Source organism: Montipora foliosa, chromosome 5 (assembly GCF_036669935.1).
Source record: "Montipora foliosa isolate CH-2021 chromosome 5, ASM3666993v2, whole genome shotgun sequence".
NCBI lineage: Eukaryota > Metazoa > Cnidaria > Anthozoa > Scleractinia > Acroporidae > Montipora > Montipora foliosa.
Genome location: NC_090873.1, coordinates 2,027,263 through 2,043,164, shown reverse-complemented (window position 1 = coordinate 2,043,164; position 15,902 = coordinate 2,027,263). Strand labels below are relative to the sequence as shown.

The 15,902-nt window shown below is 37.7% G+C and overlaps 1 protein-coding gene and 1 long non-coding RNA gene across 3 annotated transcripts in view; both read left to right on the top strand.

Moving 5' to 3' along the window:
- The first annotated feature begins 1,492 nt into the window (after window positions 1–1,492).
- LOC138003348 (uncharacterized) lies at window positions 1,493–3,967 on the top strand. The gene is made up of 2 exons (XR_011123502.1): window positions 1,493–1,806; window positions 2,374–3,967. It is a non-coding gene; the product is annotated as an uncharacterized lncRNA (long non-coding RNA).
- A 2,788-nt stretch (window positions 3,968–6,755) lies between these two features.
- LOC138003347 (PR domain zinc finger protein 14-like) overlaps window positions 6,756–15,902 on the top strand; it is a 16,967-nt gene continuing 7,820 nt past the window's right edge. Inside the window, exons 1-2 of one of the 2 annotated variants that reach the window (XM_068849368.1) lie at window positions 6,756–7,354; window positions 13,719–13,896. In XM_068849368.1, coding sequence (XP_068705469.1) covers window positions 7,346–7,354; window positions 13,719–13,896 — 187 coding nt within the window. In that variant the 5' untranslated portion in view covers window positions 6,756–7,345. Of the gene's footprint in view, window positions 7,355–13,066; window positions 13,094–13,718; window positions 13,897–15,902 lie in introns of those variants that run through there. The other variant, XM_068849369.1, reaches the window with a different exon arrangement.

Genomic DNA, 15,902 nt, shown 5'->3' with positions numbered 1-15,902 from the left:
AAATTCGTCTTACGGTGTCGCTTTTTTTGCGGTCGTCAACTACGTTGCAGCGAGAGCTGGGGGACAGCGAAAAATAGAAACCGACGTAGTGCATCGAGATCAACCAATCACAACGCTGTAATTATACCAATTAACCCGTCTACTACAGTGATTGGTAGCAGAGAAAAATGCATTGCATTTGAGCAGAACGTCCCCAAATACTCTGGAGATAAGCACCAGGTCTCGTCAATATTCAATGAAACAACACATCATGATGTAAGGGTGAAAACTCACAACAATTCCAAATATGGATTAAGTCCTCGCATATAACAAGGGCACCGAAGGAGCAAATTAAGCCAAAAGCCTTTGACACACATTTGTAGGCTCCTTGTAACGTATAAAGCCTCTGGCCATGATAATAATTCAACAGTCTTTTCAAAACATTGTTCATCCCCTTGTAACCATAATCAACCTCTCTTTGTCTTCTGGAGAACTAGTATTAAAAAATTCAGTATCCTTTATCAGGGACGTTAAATCTGGAATTCTCTACCAGTCACAATAGTCAGCTCTCCTTCTATATCTTTTTTAATCTGAAAAACTATCTCAGTGAAAGACTATTTCTTTCTTAAGTTTTCGAGCGCACAACGCCTGCTCGTCCTGTATTTAAAGCCATGCACTTCGTCATTAAATTTTAGTCCAGGGAAGCCTACTCGCATAAGCTTTCAGCTTCTTTAGGCTTCCTTGATACTGCTTCAATATCTTATTATATTTTGTTGCTTATTCTGTAACTATAATCATCTGCATTGTACATGTATGGGTGACTAAAATAAATAAACTAACAATAAATATAAAGACTGTATAAAGAGATGTTTTTATCACCTAGAAGAATTTGATCTGTTCGGATATCTATGCTGAAAATTTAAGTGTCGGATAATTTTGTGGAACAAGAGGCTACGGGTAGCCTACAATTTGTTCGAAGGATTTGTAAGCGACTTCGTTTAATTTAAGGAGGCTCGAAATAGTTTCTCCTTTTTTTCAAACAAATAAACGTATTTTGTTTTTAGATACAGTTAGGGTAATCATATCAAGACAAAATTTGGCTAGGGTATTAAGTAGATAAACAGATAGATCTGAGACATCCCATTTTCCTCCAAAATAACGTTACCATGGCAACTATATAAGGCATTTCTTTTAGCCATAAAATCAAGATATATTGTCTTTTTAAAAAAAACGGAACGGTGAAATCTTCTTATTCAGCGTTACCAGGTAATGTTAGAAATAATCTCTAAAATATTTAATATTCAACAAAATCTGTCGGTCAGTTTTTCAGAAGAATAAGTTTTTTTGAAATGTGTCGCTAATTTATTTTTTCACCTACAGAATTTTTTTTTAAATGAAAAAAATTCACCGTCCGGAAGCAGAGATATAAGCGAGTAAAGTTTCAAAATCAGGAAATATGAGGTTACAAGATCAGCATTTACGCATGCGTCACGCGCTCATTCGAGTCCGCGCGTTCACTGGCGAAAAATGTCTGCGCATGAGTCGCGCGATATCCCACGTGACGCGTTTCCGGGACTATCATTGGCTCTCGCGAAAAAAGCACTTCCGAGAAGAACAGAAAAATGGCTGCCGGTTGAGAATAGGTAGCTTGTTGGTTTCCGTTCTTTTTAGAGCGATCAAGGCTAGTTTTAACGCCAGTTTCAAGTGGAATGTATTCTTAGAGAACGTCTATGTTGTGTAAATCGTTTGAAAGTCCAATCCAACCAGCATCCTCGGAAAATTTGCTCCTGGAAAATTTTATTTCGTGGGAAAAGAGCTGCGAAACAGGTGAGTTTTTTGCGCAATTTTTAATGTGGAAAGTTTGTTGCCACCGGGTACAAAAAGTTACTGTAATGTGCAGAAAGGAGGATTCCTAAGGTTTCCGTTCATGTGTGAATTGGCTTGTACCAGGTGGCAGGGAAATGGCAATATTGTTCAGCGTGAAGGTTATTTTTTTCTGCGTTACACCTTACGATCGGCACCTCTACATGAATGATCAATGATTCGATCAGACATGAATTTGATTTTGAATGTGATTGTCTCATTGGGAACGTAACCCTAGTATCAAATATTTTAAATAGCTGCTTTTAAGGTCATTTATATTCCCTTTTCTGGTGAATGTCTAAGTTATTATACTTTTTAGCAGTCACAACTCAACGATCCTTGCGTTCAAGTACGGTAGTTACCAAGTTATGGATTTGCAATTAATTTGAGTTATCAAAATCCATGTTAGTTAAAATAATGTTTGGAAGAACAGACTTGTAGGTACAGATGTATATAGGTATCTATAGATTCAGGTTTTTTTAGACTATTGTTTTCTGGAAGCCTTAAGTAATGATGTAATTTTGGTTTTAGGGGACTGTCATGTGTTATTGGATCAAGGAAATTCTGTTTTGAGTCAAGTATGGTTGACAGTGGATAGTTGTTCCTGAAAAGGCTGAAAGGAAGCTTTATTGCCTTGGACGTTTTTTGCTTACACCCCACATGTTTGTTCTTTTCTTGTGGCAAAATTTATTAATATATTATGTGATTTGGAGCTGAGGCTAGAAACAGTGTCACATGCATAAGGTCTCATTGGGGTTGATGGTAGTAAAATAATTTTGGTAAAAAATATGTTTAGAGTTTTTATCATAACTTCTCATCTTGGTCCTGCTGGATTTCAAACATGCTCTACCATTTTGCACAAGGAAGTTGTCAATCAACCGTTACCTTTTGGTGTATTTGCAATATGATCTTTTGGATAGCAATTGATTTATTTTTCTCATTTCTTATGTGTAGATATCCTATGTCTGTCACATACTGTAGTTAGTTTTAAGCTTTTATGTCCTGTAGGGTCTCTTTATTATAGTTAGCACATGACCCCACAAGCATGTGTTATTGCTTTACATTGATTGTGTTTGAATAAAGGATATTGTTGTCTTGTCTTGTAGATAATGCAAAACAGCCTCAGTTGTATTTGCATTATTTCTGAATGTTACTCTTTTGAAGGGCAAACCATTAAAAAGTGCACGAAGTTTGCAGGAGTTCAGGAAAAATATTCAAAATATTCATTGATTTGAAGTTTCTGAAGCAGGTAAATCTTGAAGAGTTCACGCAACCATATTTGGAATATACGGCATTTCTATTTGGGAATGTTCAAGTCCACAGAATTCATTTTCTTTATGTTGAGAAGTACTGTAAGACTGTTGACTCCATTGGGTTCCCCATTGACGAGTAAAATCGTGTGGTGTTAGACAGAGCAAAATACTCTGGCTTTAGACAGAGTAAAATACCAAGTATGGCCGGTTTAGGGGTGAAAGGGTTAATTAAATTCCATCGTTACTTTGACTTTCTTTTTCTTCATTTGCACAAAAACAAAGTGTTTAATCATCACCTCCACCATTGCTATACAACTGCATTGGCTTTTAGAACAAAGTATCAAAGTTGAAGCTGGTGGCTCAAGGAGAAAACTTTGCAAAAGTTAGGTTAAAATTACTTTTATGGTATTTGAGTATTATTGTAGAACAAATTTGCATAATATCATTAAAGTCATTAACTCAATGAGAATCCAAACATGAGGATGCAGTTTGCTCAGGAGGGGTCCTTAAAGGTAACAGAATCTTGTTTTGTGGATGTAGGCTAAAGAAATCTGACCCCATAGAGGAACCAGTTCTAAATTGACAAATGACTGGCATTTTATAATTCATAAGTAAACGTTATTTGCTCTCTTATCAAATTGTTCTACAGTTCCATTCATTTTTCAGATTGATAGCCTTAAATGACTGCAGCAACTCTGCCAGCTGTTTGGTTTCAGTATCATAAGCAGTACAAAACCACAAATTTTTCTCCAAAAAGGAACAACAAGAACCCCTGTCATTTTTGCAAGGGAATCCCCCTTGGGGTAGTTTGTTCACTTCACCACCATTGTTTAACACTATCCAGGGACTAAAGCAAGGATGGAAATTGATTACAGCTTAAATAAATTGGACCACTTTTTTTTACTTCTGACACTTACTGCATTCAACTTTAATTTATTCATCCTTTGAAATGGTAGGAATGATTACTATTATTTACAGCAATTGCTAAATTGCATCTAATGTTGAAATACATTTTATTTTTTACATATGATTTATGAGTCAATGAGTTAGTGCAGTTACCCTAACCCATAAAATGAAAGCTAAAATTTAACCTAACCCTGCTTAGGCCTGATCACTGAAACAAGGGCTTAGGCTTAATCAATAAATTATTGCTAATATATAATATTGACTGTGTGTCTCATTGACTCATAAATCATGGGACCTCTTTACATATGGAAAGGTAACAGGAGTTATTTCTGTGAAGTCTTATCCAGAAAACTGCAACATGGGATTATGCACCTTTCAAATGTAGCTTTGTATGCTTTTGCTCAATGTCTTTGAACAATTATTACAGAAAATTATACGAAGTTATGGTTTTTTTAAAGTTAAATCTAATGCAAGGAGATTAAAATTATTGAAGCAGTTGTGTTGCAACCAGAGTCCGCAAAGAGAGGTTAAATAATTTGTTGTCCTTAGTAGGCCAGCATGAAATTTGTGAAACGTTTTGGAGGGTGGCACTGAATCACCTTCAACAAGTTTTCTAAACTTTGAAGATACCTAATTTTATATCCTCCTGCTGTTTTATTGCTAGAAAATAAAATCAATTCCTGATTAAGTATTTTTGTTGTCAATGTGGTGAAAGTGCCTTATTAGCAGTTAAGTAATATTTTGTTACAGTAAAATTCTCCCTGCTAGTAAGCTGGATTTCTGAATCAAATTCTCAACTTAGAATGTTGTTGTTTTGGCTATTCAGAGTTAACCTAATCTGTGTTTATTTCTATAATTTGGAGGGAAGCAAACAATTGGCATTTTGCTTGGAACAACTATAACAATATATAATTGCAACTAAAAGGTTTCCTTTCTAGTGTACCCAATATGAGGTGCTATGACATGGTTATTATTACTGCTAAATTCACTTTAAAATTTATTTTTGAAGGACTGAAATACATTTCTAAATTTTGCCCTCGGTCTTAATAAATTTTCCTCTATGGACCACTTGAATGACAATTTTAACAACTTAATTTTGAAAAAAAAAAGCGAAAATCTTAACATTTTCTGTTAGATGCGGGCCCCCGCGGAAACATCGTGTAACTATTTAGTTGGAAGAGAAACCATTTGGAAATTTAGTAGTATCTTTTTTGTTCCACTTTTTGAAAGATAAACGCATGAATTGAAATCAAGATGGTAGTCCATTAGCTGGTAAGCTCCACAAACGAATTTCCACTCGAACACTGTCACAGCAACCGAGACTCGCGTTGGCCTTGAAATTTTTAAAGAAATTTCCCTCGTAGCACTGTTGGCTCAAAAGAGAATCTCGCTGGCATAGAAACGCACTATGCAGTCAAACATTCGTCCGTTTTACTGGCCTGAAAAAGAGTCTTTTTATTGTCGAAGGAGATCTAACAAACACCGAATGGCAGCCATGTTTAAATTGAGGTATTGAAGTCACATGACAAGGCCTCGACCAATCAGACATTTTTCGCCAGTGAAGTCCGCGCGCGAGTGGAGCTACAGGCCAACACAAACGGATTTAAGTGACCATTAAATCGTTTGTGTAGAATTTTCGTACTTTTCGTAAATAGGAGATATATTTATATTCCAGATATATATATAGGAATTAGGAGAAAGGTGAGCGAAATTAGCGGTGTTTGTTTATTTCTGGTAACCCGGCTAAATTCGGCTTAATCATATAAGCTTCAATACAAAGAAATGAAAGTTAATGCGGATTACAAAAAATCTCTCCCCTATTTTTGCTCCTCTGCAATTGGGGGGTGCCACCCTTGAAGTTACCGCTGAATTTTCCGACCTTGGCTTGCTCACGAACCTCAAACTGTCTTGGAACTCTCATATAGACAAGATTTCCAGCAAGGCGAATAAAGTGCTTGGTTTAATATAGAGGAATTGCAGAGAGTTAAGAGATGTTTCAACGCTAAGAACTCTGTAATGCGCTTTGGTTAGGTCACAGCTGGAATATAGGTCTGTTGTTTGGTCGCCTTTCACTGCCAGGAATATTACTAAATTGGAAAGAGTGCAACGTAGCGCCACAAAGTTTATTCTAAAAACTGGAGATGACTATCAAGTTCATATCTCTAAGCTTAATCTACTGTCTCGAGAACATAGACGATTTCTTTTTGATGTACTCTTTTTTTATAAAGCTTTGAATGGATACATTAATATCTGCTCTGATACTGCTAGGTATCCCCTAAGAGAAAAAGACAGCCTCACTTTAAAGGAGAACTATGCTAGAACGAACACTTTTAAATTTAGTTTTTTTAATCGTATCGTAGACATGTGGAATTCGTTTCCATTTCGCGTTAGATCAGCTTCAAGCATCTCAAGTTTCAAGCGTGGTGTGATAAATTTCTTAGCAAACACCAACTGAATAAGTTGATTATTTGAGAACTGACATGGTATATTTTAGTAGATCTATTTTATCCTTGTGTTTTTTTTATGTTTAATATTTGGATTTATATATTTGGATATTGGTACTTTTTAATGGCTAGGTGGTCTGTCTTAGTATGGGGTCTTTGACTCTTTTACGGACTATCCTTATGGCATTTTTCTTTTTTTGTGTGTTTTTGTATTTTGTAATGCCATTAAATTGTAATAAACAAATAAATAAATAAATAAATAGACCCATTTGAATCATGAGCTGACGCGAGCAGCTGAAAACCCTTTCGAGCCTCCTTACACGACACGATTTATGGTAGAGTCGTAGTGTCGCCTTGTAACATGCGAAAGTTAAAAACAGAAATCGTGCTATCTAAACTACCCTTAAAGGAGTATAAGAGTTTTCTTGATTATTTTATTTATACACTACATGACCAAAGAAACGAAACTGTCAAAGGAACGCGCGATCTTTGTGGAGAATGGCTTTTGTCCGTTGCGTTTGTAATCGGCTCGACCTGCGTCTTGGTTATCTTTTTTTCGTTTTTTGAAAGTATTACAAACTATTACAAAGGTGGTGGAGTGTCGTTGAAATAAAAGCGCAGTTCACCAGTAGGAAAACTACGGCGAACAGTTCATTTCATTCACAGATGAAAGTGGAGCCAGTCAGTGAGGAAGTCGACGTGAATAGAAACAGGGCATCGCGCATAATCACATTATCACTTGCACAGCAGAAAATTAAATTAGTCACCTATGATACCGCGCGGAGAAACCTTGGGACGAGCGTCTGAGATCAAGCGAATTCTGCTGTTATTGAGCCTTCATAGCAGCGGAGCAGTTTCTGCGTCACTCCACATTGAAAGATAAAGTGAAGACATCGTTTTATGCGCAAGGTAGGCTTATAGATATTTTATTCCAAAGTTTAGTCTCCCTTTTATTGAAGTAAGATGATGAATTTTAGGCGTTTAGCGTTGTTACTTGTCAGTGTCCTCAAGAAATCATTTCATCTTATACAAACTTTATGTAAACATTTTAGTATCAGTGATGCAATTGTCGATTCGTTACTTCCCCTGGTCTTCCAATTAACAGTTTTTCAATCATGAAACAAAAGAGCTGTTAAGAGGTCCTTTTTTCTAATCGTTTCAGCTAAGATACAAAGCAAGAATATGGCCTTTTATATTACCCTATTTTTATGTGTAGTTAGTGCTTCGGTGTTTAGCAACCACATAGTTCTTTGATGGAATGTGTTGACAAACAAGACGAGCTTTAACGCTTTTGGAAGCAATGAACAACGACGACTTTGATAAGGCCGTCAAAGACGTAAAAGTAACGAAATATTTGAACGATTTCGTTCACAATCACCTTAAAAGTGGTCATCAAGGAATCGTCCCTAAATCCAAATTTCAATACGTTATTAATCTTGAATTGAGTAAACTATTGTCAGTTATATTTGGGTCTGGTTCACTTTGTTCAAGTATACATAAAGTGCGTTATAGTCGTTGTACTTGGTTGACTAAGGACGGTTTCAATTTGATTGAACTGATCGGCCAGACCGGGCATTTGAAAGGACTAACTCTTGAACGCCTTCAAATTCGCACGCTTCGAGGATGACATATACTCCTCCAGAAGGATGCGGGGGATTATCATGAAAGTTTTCCTTCAAATTGTTGCATGATTTCCTTTCAAAACTGACGGGTTTGGCTGGCCAGCTCGGAAAGCGCACTTAGTCATTTCCCTGTTTTTTAAAACGAGCGTTTTTTCCTTTTTCATTTTTTTTTTTTAATGGCAGTGAATATTGGGGAAATAAATCACAAATAAATAAACTATGGCCGTTACTTTGAGATCGACAACGTTATCATAAAATAGCAGTATGATAAACGAAACTAGAGACAGCATACAAAAAGAAGCTTCTCATGGTGAGAATAAAGAAAGGAGGATAAAAAATAAGAATAAGTATATGAGGATATTTTTCCCGGACGTGTTTAAAATTGGTCTGTCCCCGAAAGCAAGTCCAATGGTATCGAAATAGTAGTTGATATCTTTCACTTTATTTACACTGCGATTAAAAAGACTAAACTTATATTGGTCCATGATTTCTATGACAACTTTTTTCCAGAAAAGCATCTCTTAATATTCTACCTACCTTAGATTTAAGGTGATTCCTCAGAAAAAAAATAGTCGAACGAAATTTCTTGAAACTTTCCCTGAATGTTCCCTACTAATCCCTACAATAAAAAAGATAAGTCACCGTGCTTGCTTAATTAAGAGATATAATGGGCCAATCGTACCCCATTGATGCCTGTACTGATACTAATCAAGCGCGTTATTTCATCGGCTCAGGGTACATTTTGCCTTAGCTAAACGAGAGGGTTTTTAAAGTAAGACTTGAAAAAACACCTGATAGCTAGAAAGTCTAGGGTATATGGAACACTATCTTATATAGTTTATAGAAAAATCCTTCAAATTAAAACGACGTCGACTCAAAACGTTTCTGGAGTCGTTGTTTTGAAGACCATAATTTACATTCGAATAAGATTAGATTTAGTTAAACATCTAATGATAAAAAAGAGCGAAAGAAACTTTCGCGTCATCGAATGGAGTCATCGATGGAGTCATCGAAACGTTGTGTAAAGTTTCTTTCGCTCTTTTTTATCATTACATAATTTACATCCCTGGGTAAGGGGCTTTGTGTACGTTTTTAGCTGTATCTTTTTTTCCTTCCTATAAATTTTTAAATTATTTTTACTTAAAGAGGATGATTTGTACACAAAAATTATGCAATAAAAAATATAGGTCACCGTACTCGTGTAAGGTCGTTGAACACAGTTTTTGATACCTATGTTTCATTTACCTTTTTCTCTAAAACCCTTGATCCTTTGGTCGCCAAAAATGGTAGCAAGTTAACAACACGAACTTCGGTTTTTTTTTTATAGTTAAGCTGAGGTATATGCTGTTGCCATGGCAACATGAATAACTATAAAGAAGCCTTTAAAACCGGTTTTGTTTATTTGCCGAAAATCTGGTCGTTAGATTTTCTTTATAATTTGCATGCAACAAGCTTGTGACGATGCTCACAAGTTAACACTATTTTAATTTAATTTGACAGAGATATCTTTAATTATCCCTTGTTGAAGGTTCACTGGAATATCTAGAATTTCCTCTGTTAAGATTCAGACTTTTCTCAATACTCCAATTACTTGTTTCTTAAAGTATTTTCGTGCCAAATTTCGTTAAATTCTAACGAGTGGTTCTCGAGAAATTGGCGTATTTCCGAGAAAGCTATTCTGCATTCAATCGCATTTTTTTAACTTACTACGCATGCGCTGCATTTAGCTGGGTTCTCTCTATAACAAAGAAAAATCTGCGAATTGCGGAGTGCTTTGCATCGTCACCTTTTCTAACATACATTTCTCATTAAAGACTAATACCATCAAAACAGGAAAAACAGTACAGATAGCGGGAGCATTGAGCAAATAAAATGAGTGCTAAATTGAAGCCACGTTGTGTTGGCAAGAGCACGCGCGAAAAGTGTGATCGGGCACCTTAAGAGTAAAACACCATCGTACCTGTCTATCTCTATTGTCGTAGATCGAAACAAAATTCGCCGTGTTCTCGGAATGCGCGCGCTTATTCGCAAAGAATTATGGGTCATTCACAACTTCGCTCACGTGATTTGAAAACTGTTTCAACGTGTATGATCGACTTACGCCATTTTTACAATGTTGCAAATTTGACCAATTTATAAATATTGACACAACATATGCGCAGTACAGGATGCGCAGTGCAATACTGAGGAATCACCTTAAGTCTCGTAAATATTCCAAGAAAAGAAAAATATGGTATTTCGTCTGCCTGTGAAGAGTGGACTGACACGAACATTAACTACTTAACAGATCATGTTCTTGGGCTGCCGTTTAGTGTTAATTACGCTGATGCTAAGGTATTCAAGTTGTGTTAAAACTGGAGACAGCAAAGTGGGAGCACCCCGAGGGAGTAATTGCTGAAAACCCGGCGTTCCCGAGGGACTCGGGTTGGGGGTAGAATGAGGTCAGGTTTATGGTTCTCCCACCGCAGAGAGAGGGCTTACTGGCAGGCAAAAAAGTGGCTAAATGAGTGAGTGACTGAGCTAGTGCGCTTTTAACTTGTAAATGCGTAAACTGTGGTTACGTGGCTAAGTTTCCATTGTACTTTTATCTCTTGCATGGATCAGTGACGATCTTTACTATCCCTATGGGATGTCTCACCTTTTTTAACTTTCCGGCTTAGAACGTACGAGGTATACATGTACCCTTAGTGCAACCTGGTACATATGACTGCAATTATAAAGTCGATGAACGTCGACTTGCTAAGGCAAGATGTTGCGGTATTTTTCTTTCATATCGGAAGCATATGACCAAGGGCGTGCAAAGTCGGTATCTTTAAATGGTTTTTCCACACGTCAAGTTATTTTATAAGTTTTGGATAACTACCTTTCCAGCCAATCAGAAACCTTGCATAACCAATATTACCCTTGGGATGGAGGACGGTGATTCGACGTGCGTCGAGACGAATCTTGAGCAGCTTTACACGAACGCGGTTTCACATCGATACGGTTTTACGACTTCGAAACCACATCAAAATCGATGCGGTTTGAAAATGTGTACACGGATTCGTTTTCGCCAGAAAATCGAAGTCGTGATGGCACTTCGTGCTAAATTTATCCTTTTTAATCGAACAATGCAAATTGCGCTCCAAAATAGTAACCGTATTCAAATCGACCGTTTCGCTGTTCACAAGACAGATGAAACCGTGCCGTTTTGAAAACGCTCCACTTTTGGCAGCGTTTTCAAATCGATCCGGTTTCGGCAACGGTTTCAATCGGTGTCGTGTAGGGCAGCGTTTACACGAACACGGTTTCATTTGAGACCGCTTTGTGTTCGATGCGGTTACACCTTCTGTTTACCCGACACCGATCGAGACTGTCGCCGAAACCGTGTCGATTTGAAACCTCTGCCAAAAGTGGAGCGTTTTCAAAACGATGCGGTTTCATCTGTTGTGTAAACAGCGAAACCGCATCGATTTGAATACGGTTTCCATTTTGGCGCGAAATTTGCATTGTTCAATTCAAAATAGTGAAATTAGCACGTAGTGCAGCGCTCGCTTATACCATCACGGATCCATGTAAACACCTCCAAACCTCATCGATTTTGACGCAGTTTCGAAGTCATGAAACCGTGTCAATGTGAAACCGCGTTCGTGTAAACGCTGCCTTATTAAGAATTCACCGAAGATAAATTTGGTCTGTGAAAATGCCGAAAAAAATCCCAGGGACCCCACAGAAGGAAGGGCTGCGGGGTTTTAGCCCCGCCCCCTACTTTTGCGCCGTAAGAAATAGGACAGTAAAGTGGCCAAAAATTGCCGCCGAAAGAATTTTATTACTTTGCAACTTAAAGATGTGTAGCGATCTTTAAGGCCTTCAGTTCCCAGGATAACCCTACAGGGCTGCAGTTTATGCAGGAGGGATTATTTTTACGCTGATGATTCTAATATTGGGATGTTAACTGGGAAATTTTGAAAGTGTTAATGAAGGAAGGCTATTATTTATGTTTTGACGACATTTTAGTTAAAAGAAATGAGTTGCCTACTCAGAAAAGGAACTATAGTGCAGCTAGTGAAAGGTCCTTTTCCACGGCCCGAAGACTGAAAACGTCATGCCTTCGCTCAACACGGACGCATGAGTGATTTAGCAACCTATTCTTGAGGGACTTAAATACTGCGTTCTGTAGGCTGTCCGCCTAGTGATCTATCACTGAATTTGACAACAGTAAGTATAGGGAAAAAAAAGCTTTTCGCCCAAAGGTATCTCAATAGTTGTTGAAATTACAGCGAAAATAGCTTAAATTATGCGCCGATGGAGAAAATTACGCGCTTAACTACTTACGTCTTAACATCACTGAACCAAATCTTGTTTTAACTGAGCCTGGATTTCGTCCATTTTTAAGATTCTTTACCCCTGTCCTTTGCCAGGTGGGCTTGGATGTCTCTCTTTCCTTTTCCGACAGTGTCGGTATCCTGTCAATGGCGACATCTTAGGGTGCGTTCCTTTGGGATAATCCGGAAAAGAATCACTGATCCAAGATTGCTTGGATCACAGTGCATCAAAGGAACCGATGAATCCACTCTGGGAAAGGATTTTTCAGTTTATTTGATCCACCATTATCCAAGTGATCGTGGATCAGTGAACATTTTTCGGATCATCCCAAAGGAACTCACCTGACCAAGCCATGGTAAGTTCTCAAACAGTTCTTGAAATTTCGCCTTAATTTCGATCACGAACATGTTTAAACTCATTCCATTCGTGTTTTTGAAGGAAGGGCTTTTTCTCGCGTCTTTCTTGAATGGTATTCTAAACAGAAGGATACAGCTGCATGAACATTTTTATGCCATCCGCTCAGCAGCCTCATTATACTAATTGTCCCCACAGCCAACGTCAATTATTTGATTAAACAATGACACCACGAAAAGCGGACGTGTCCAGCCATTTGCACATGCGCAAATGCTTATAAATGTCTAGGTGCATTACGAGAACGCGTGATTGCTTATCAAAGTTAGAGACGACACTTAAGCGTAAAGGAGCGTCCAGATGTGTCCAGGTAAATTTAACCGATAAAAAATAGCCCAGGTAAAACTCGAGTACAAATTCGTCGTGACGTTCTCAATATGTTTATCAGTGGAGTATTTTGAGTCGAAAACGAAAGTGCAGTGACCTTTAATGTTATTTACAAGCTTCGGTGAAATGCTCACCTCACGTGTTTGTTGAAGCGTACCAAACAGCGAGCTCTCAGTTTCGGAGATGTTTAGCGCCAGAAACTTCATTTCTCGAACAACAAGGGTTGAATTCTTATAACTCTCTTTTTCAACTATGTATGTATGTTGTAAAGGTTGAATGTTAGGTCCAGCTGTTTATCAGTGTCGAGGAACCCGTTCCCCGGCGGCTCTAACTCTTCGACACGGTGATTAAATGAGGAAAATATGATAGATAATCCTTCTATGTTTAATTTATGATTTTGTCCGCTATATCCTGAATCTTCTCTATTTTATATTTGCTTGGTTTGGTCGAAACACTTTTTTTATCTGGCATGCCTTGAAAACAAGTGGACCGGAGTGTTTTGACCGGATATAACTGGAAAAGCTGCTACGAAGGCAACAAAATATTGCTTAATGTTTGCATTACTGAAAGAGCATTTCTATCTGATTTCCATATTTGTCTTTGTGTAGATCACATTTGATTCGAGCAAAATGCACAAGATAGACCAGAAAAACGCAAAGTATGCAGATGACAGCTCAGTCCTGCCATTACCCACGTGGAAATTTACATTCGAAGATTTGAATTTTTCGCTGTATGGTTATTTCACTTCGAATGATGAAGATCTTGCAGTAAATCAGCGTTTTCAAGGTAATGTGTGGCTTGCTTTTTCCAGAAATTTTTTAAACTTAGTTTTGTTTATTTACTCCTTTGATGATATATCAGCTCTTAGAAATTTTGTTTAAAAAATGCTCTTCTTGTGGTTATATTACAAGCAAAAGGTTTTGTCGAGTAAGTATCTGGATTTTCATTGTTGTTTATGTTGTAATTACTGCTATGTTTTCTACGCTTTTCTTAGCGAAAAACAATGGTTAATGAAGGTGCTAGAAAATAAAAAATGTGACAAAGGAAAGCTCCGAAGCGAACAATTCTAATGAACGTTGTTCCATGGAAATTTCTGACGTATTTCTACTCCCTCGGGAAACGTCGTTCATAAAAAGCTTGAAGGCTTTTTTCGATGTTAGTCTTTGTTAAGAACATTCTTTTCTAAAAATCCTTGTTGCTAAGGAGCAAAGAAAGAGCTTTATGACTTGGCAAAACTTTTGTAAATTTATAGAAATATAAAGAGAGCTTTTTAAGTAACTTGTTCTTGAACGTGGAATTTTCAGTTGACACTGAACGGTCGGAGTTTTTTTTGCGATTTGAGCCTGGAAATGTTCTTAAGGAGTTATTTATAACTTAAAAATCAGGGGCATCCAACGAGAATATAGTTCAAAACCACTTAAACATAGCATTGTTAAACATATTTTAGTATTTAAACGGTAGATATAGGCATATTTTAATCCCCTAAAAATCCTTCATCTGTTCGGATTTCCTCGCTGAACGTCTAGTGAGCCAAAAACTATAGGGATCAAAACTTACCTCTTCGAAAATCTCAGCCAGAAAAAAGGCCCTCTAAGATTCTAGGTGACCTCTCTAGGGTAAATATCCGTTAAGAATGGGCAATTATACCATTTTTCAGATGTTCGAAAATCCTAGGAGAGGCAGGCAAGCAAGAAATTAAATCGCCTTCCGAACAGATATTTTGCGACAATTGACGTTGGGTGCCCGAAAAAATATGTACCAGAAAATCAATGCGGACGTGACCAGGAAAAGTACTAACGTTATAAGTGAGTAAAAGGCAAGGAAGTGCATCCCAAGTTTGTGATTACAAACCGATATGATCTTCAGTGTACCATGCACAAAAAAAATCACACTGCTCCTGTGAAAATCATGTGCCTAAAAATTGGGATGACGTCTCCTTTTCAGCAACACGTTTTAGTTTGAATTACCTTGATAGGTGCCACTCGTTACAAAAGACTAATGCCAGAGTTGAGTAAAGACGGTTGTTAACGGGTGTAGACAAAACGTGATGTTGGAGGCCATGGCTTACCCTGTGGCCTACTCTATGGCCTACCAGTGGTCAAATTAAAAAACAAAAAAACGCAGAGCATTGCCGCAAATCTTTCAACGTTAGGACCGTCTCACCAACGATTTTCTTCTGCTGTTTTTTGGCGGCCACGGTTTGATCAGTATTAAACTACTGATAGATCAAGGAATCGAGGAGCAGAATGCCGGATAACCTCAACTTTGGGCAAACATCATCACGACTAGTCCGACTCAGTATTGCGTGACAGTAAGGGTTGTGGAGTGGGTTCCAGTTTCTTTTTGAAACCCCCTTTTCTCACGCAGAAGATGTCTGCGGACGGCTCGGACGTGAGGTATGTAAAATAATACATATTTCTGTTTTAACAAGCCTTTTAAACCTTGGCCGCCAAAACAGCAGAAGAAACTCGTTGGTGAGACGGTCCTAAGATTTGCGGCAATGCTCTGCGTTTTTTTTCTTTTTAATTTGATCACTCGGTAGGCCATAGAGTAGGCCACAGGGTAGGCCATGGCCTACACCACGTTTTGTCTACATCCGTTGTTAACTACAATCGGGCGTTTGCTTTTTAGCGAAGTGTAGCACATCACTAGACGGAGACAGAATGCCGCTTTCAGTTGGTATCTCCGTCAAACGTTCTTGCCTAAAGGTTTTTATGAAAAAAATAGAGAAAATAGTCTTTTCAGGAATAGAGAAAGACAAATATTTTTTGATGGGCAAGTTTCATACTTGT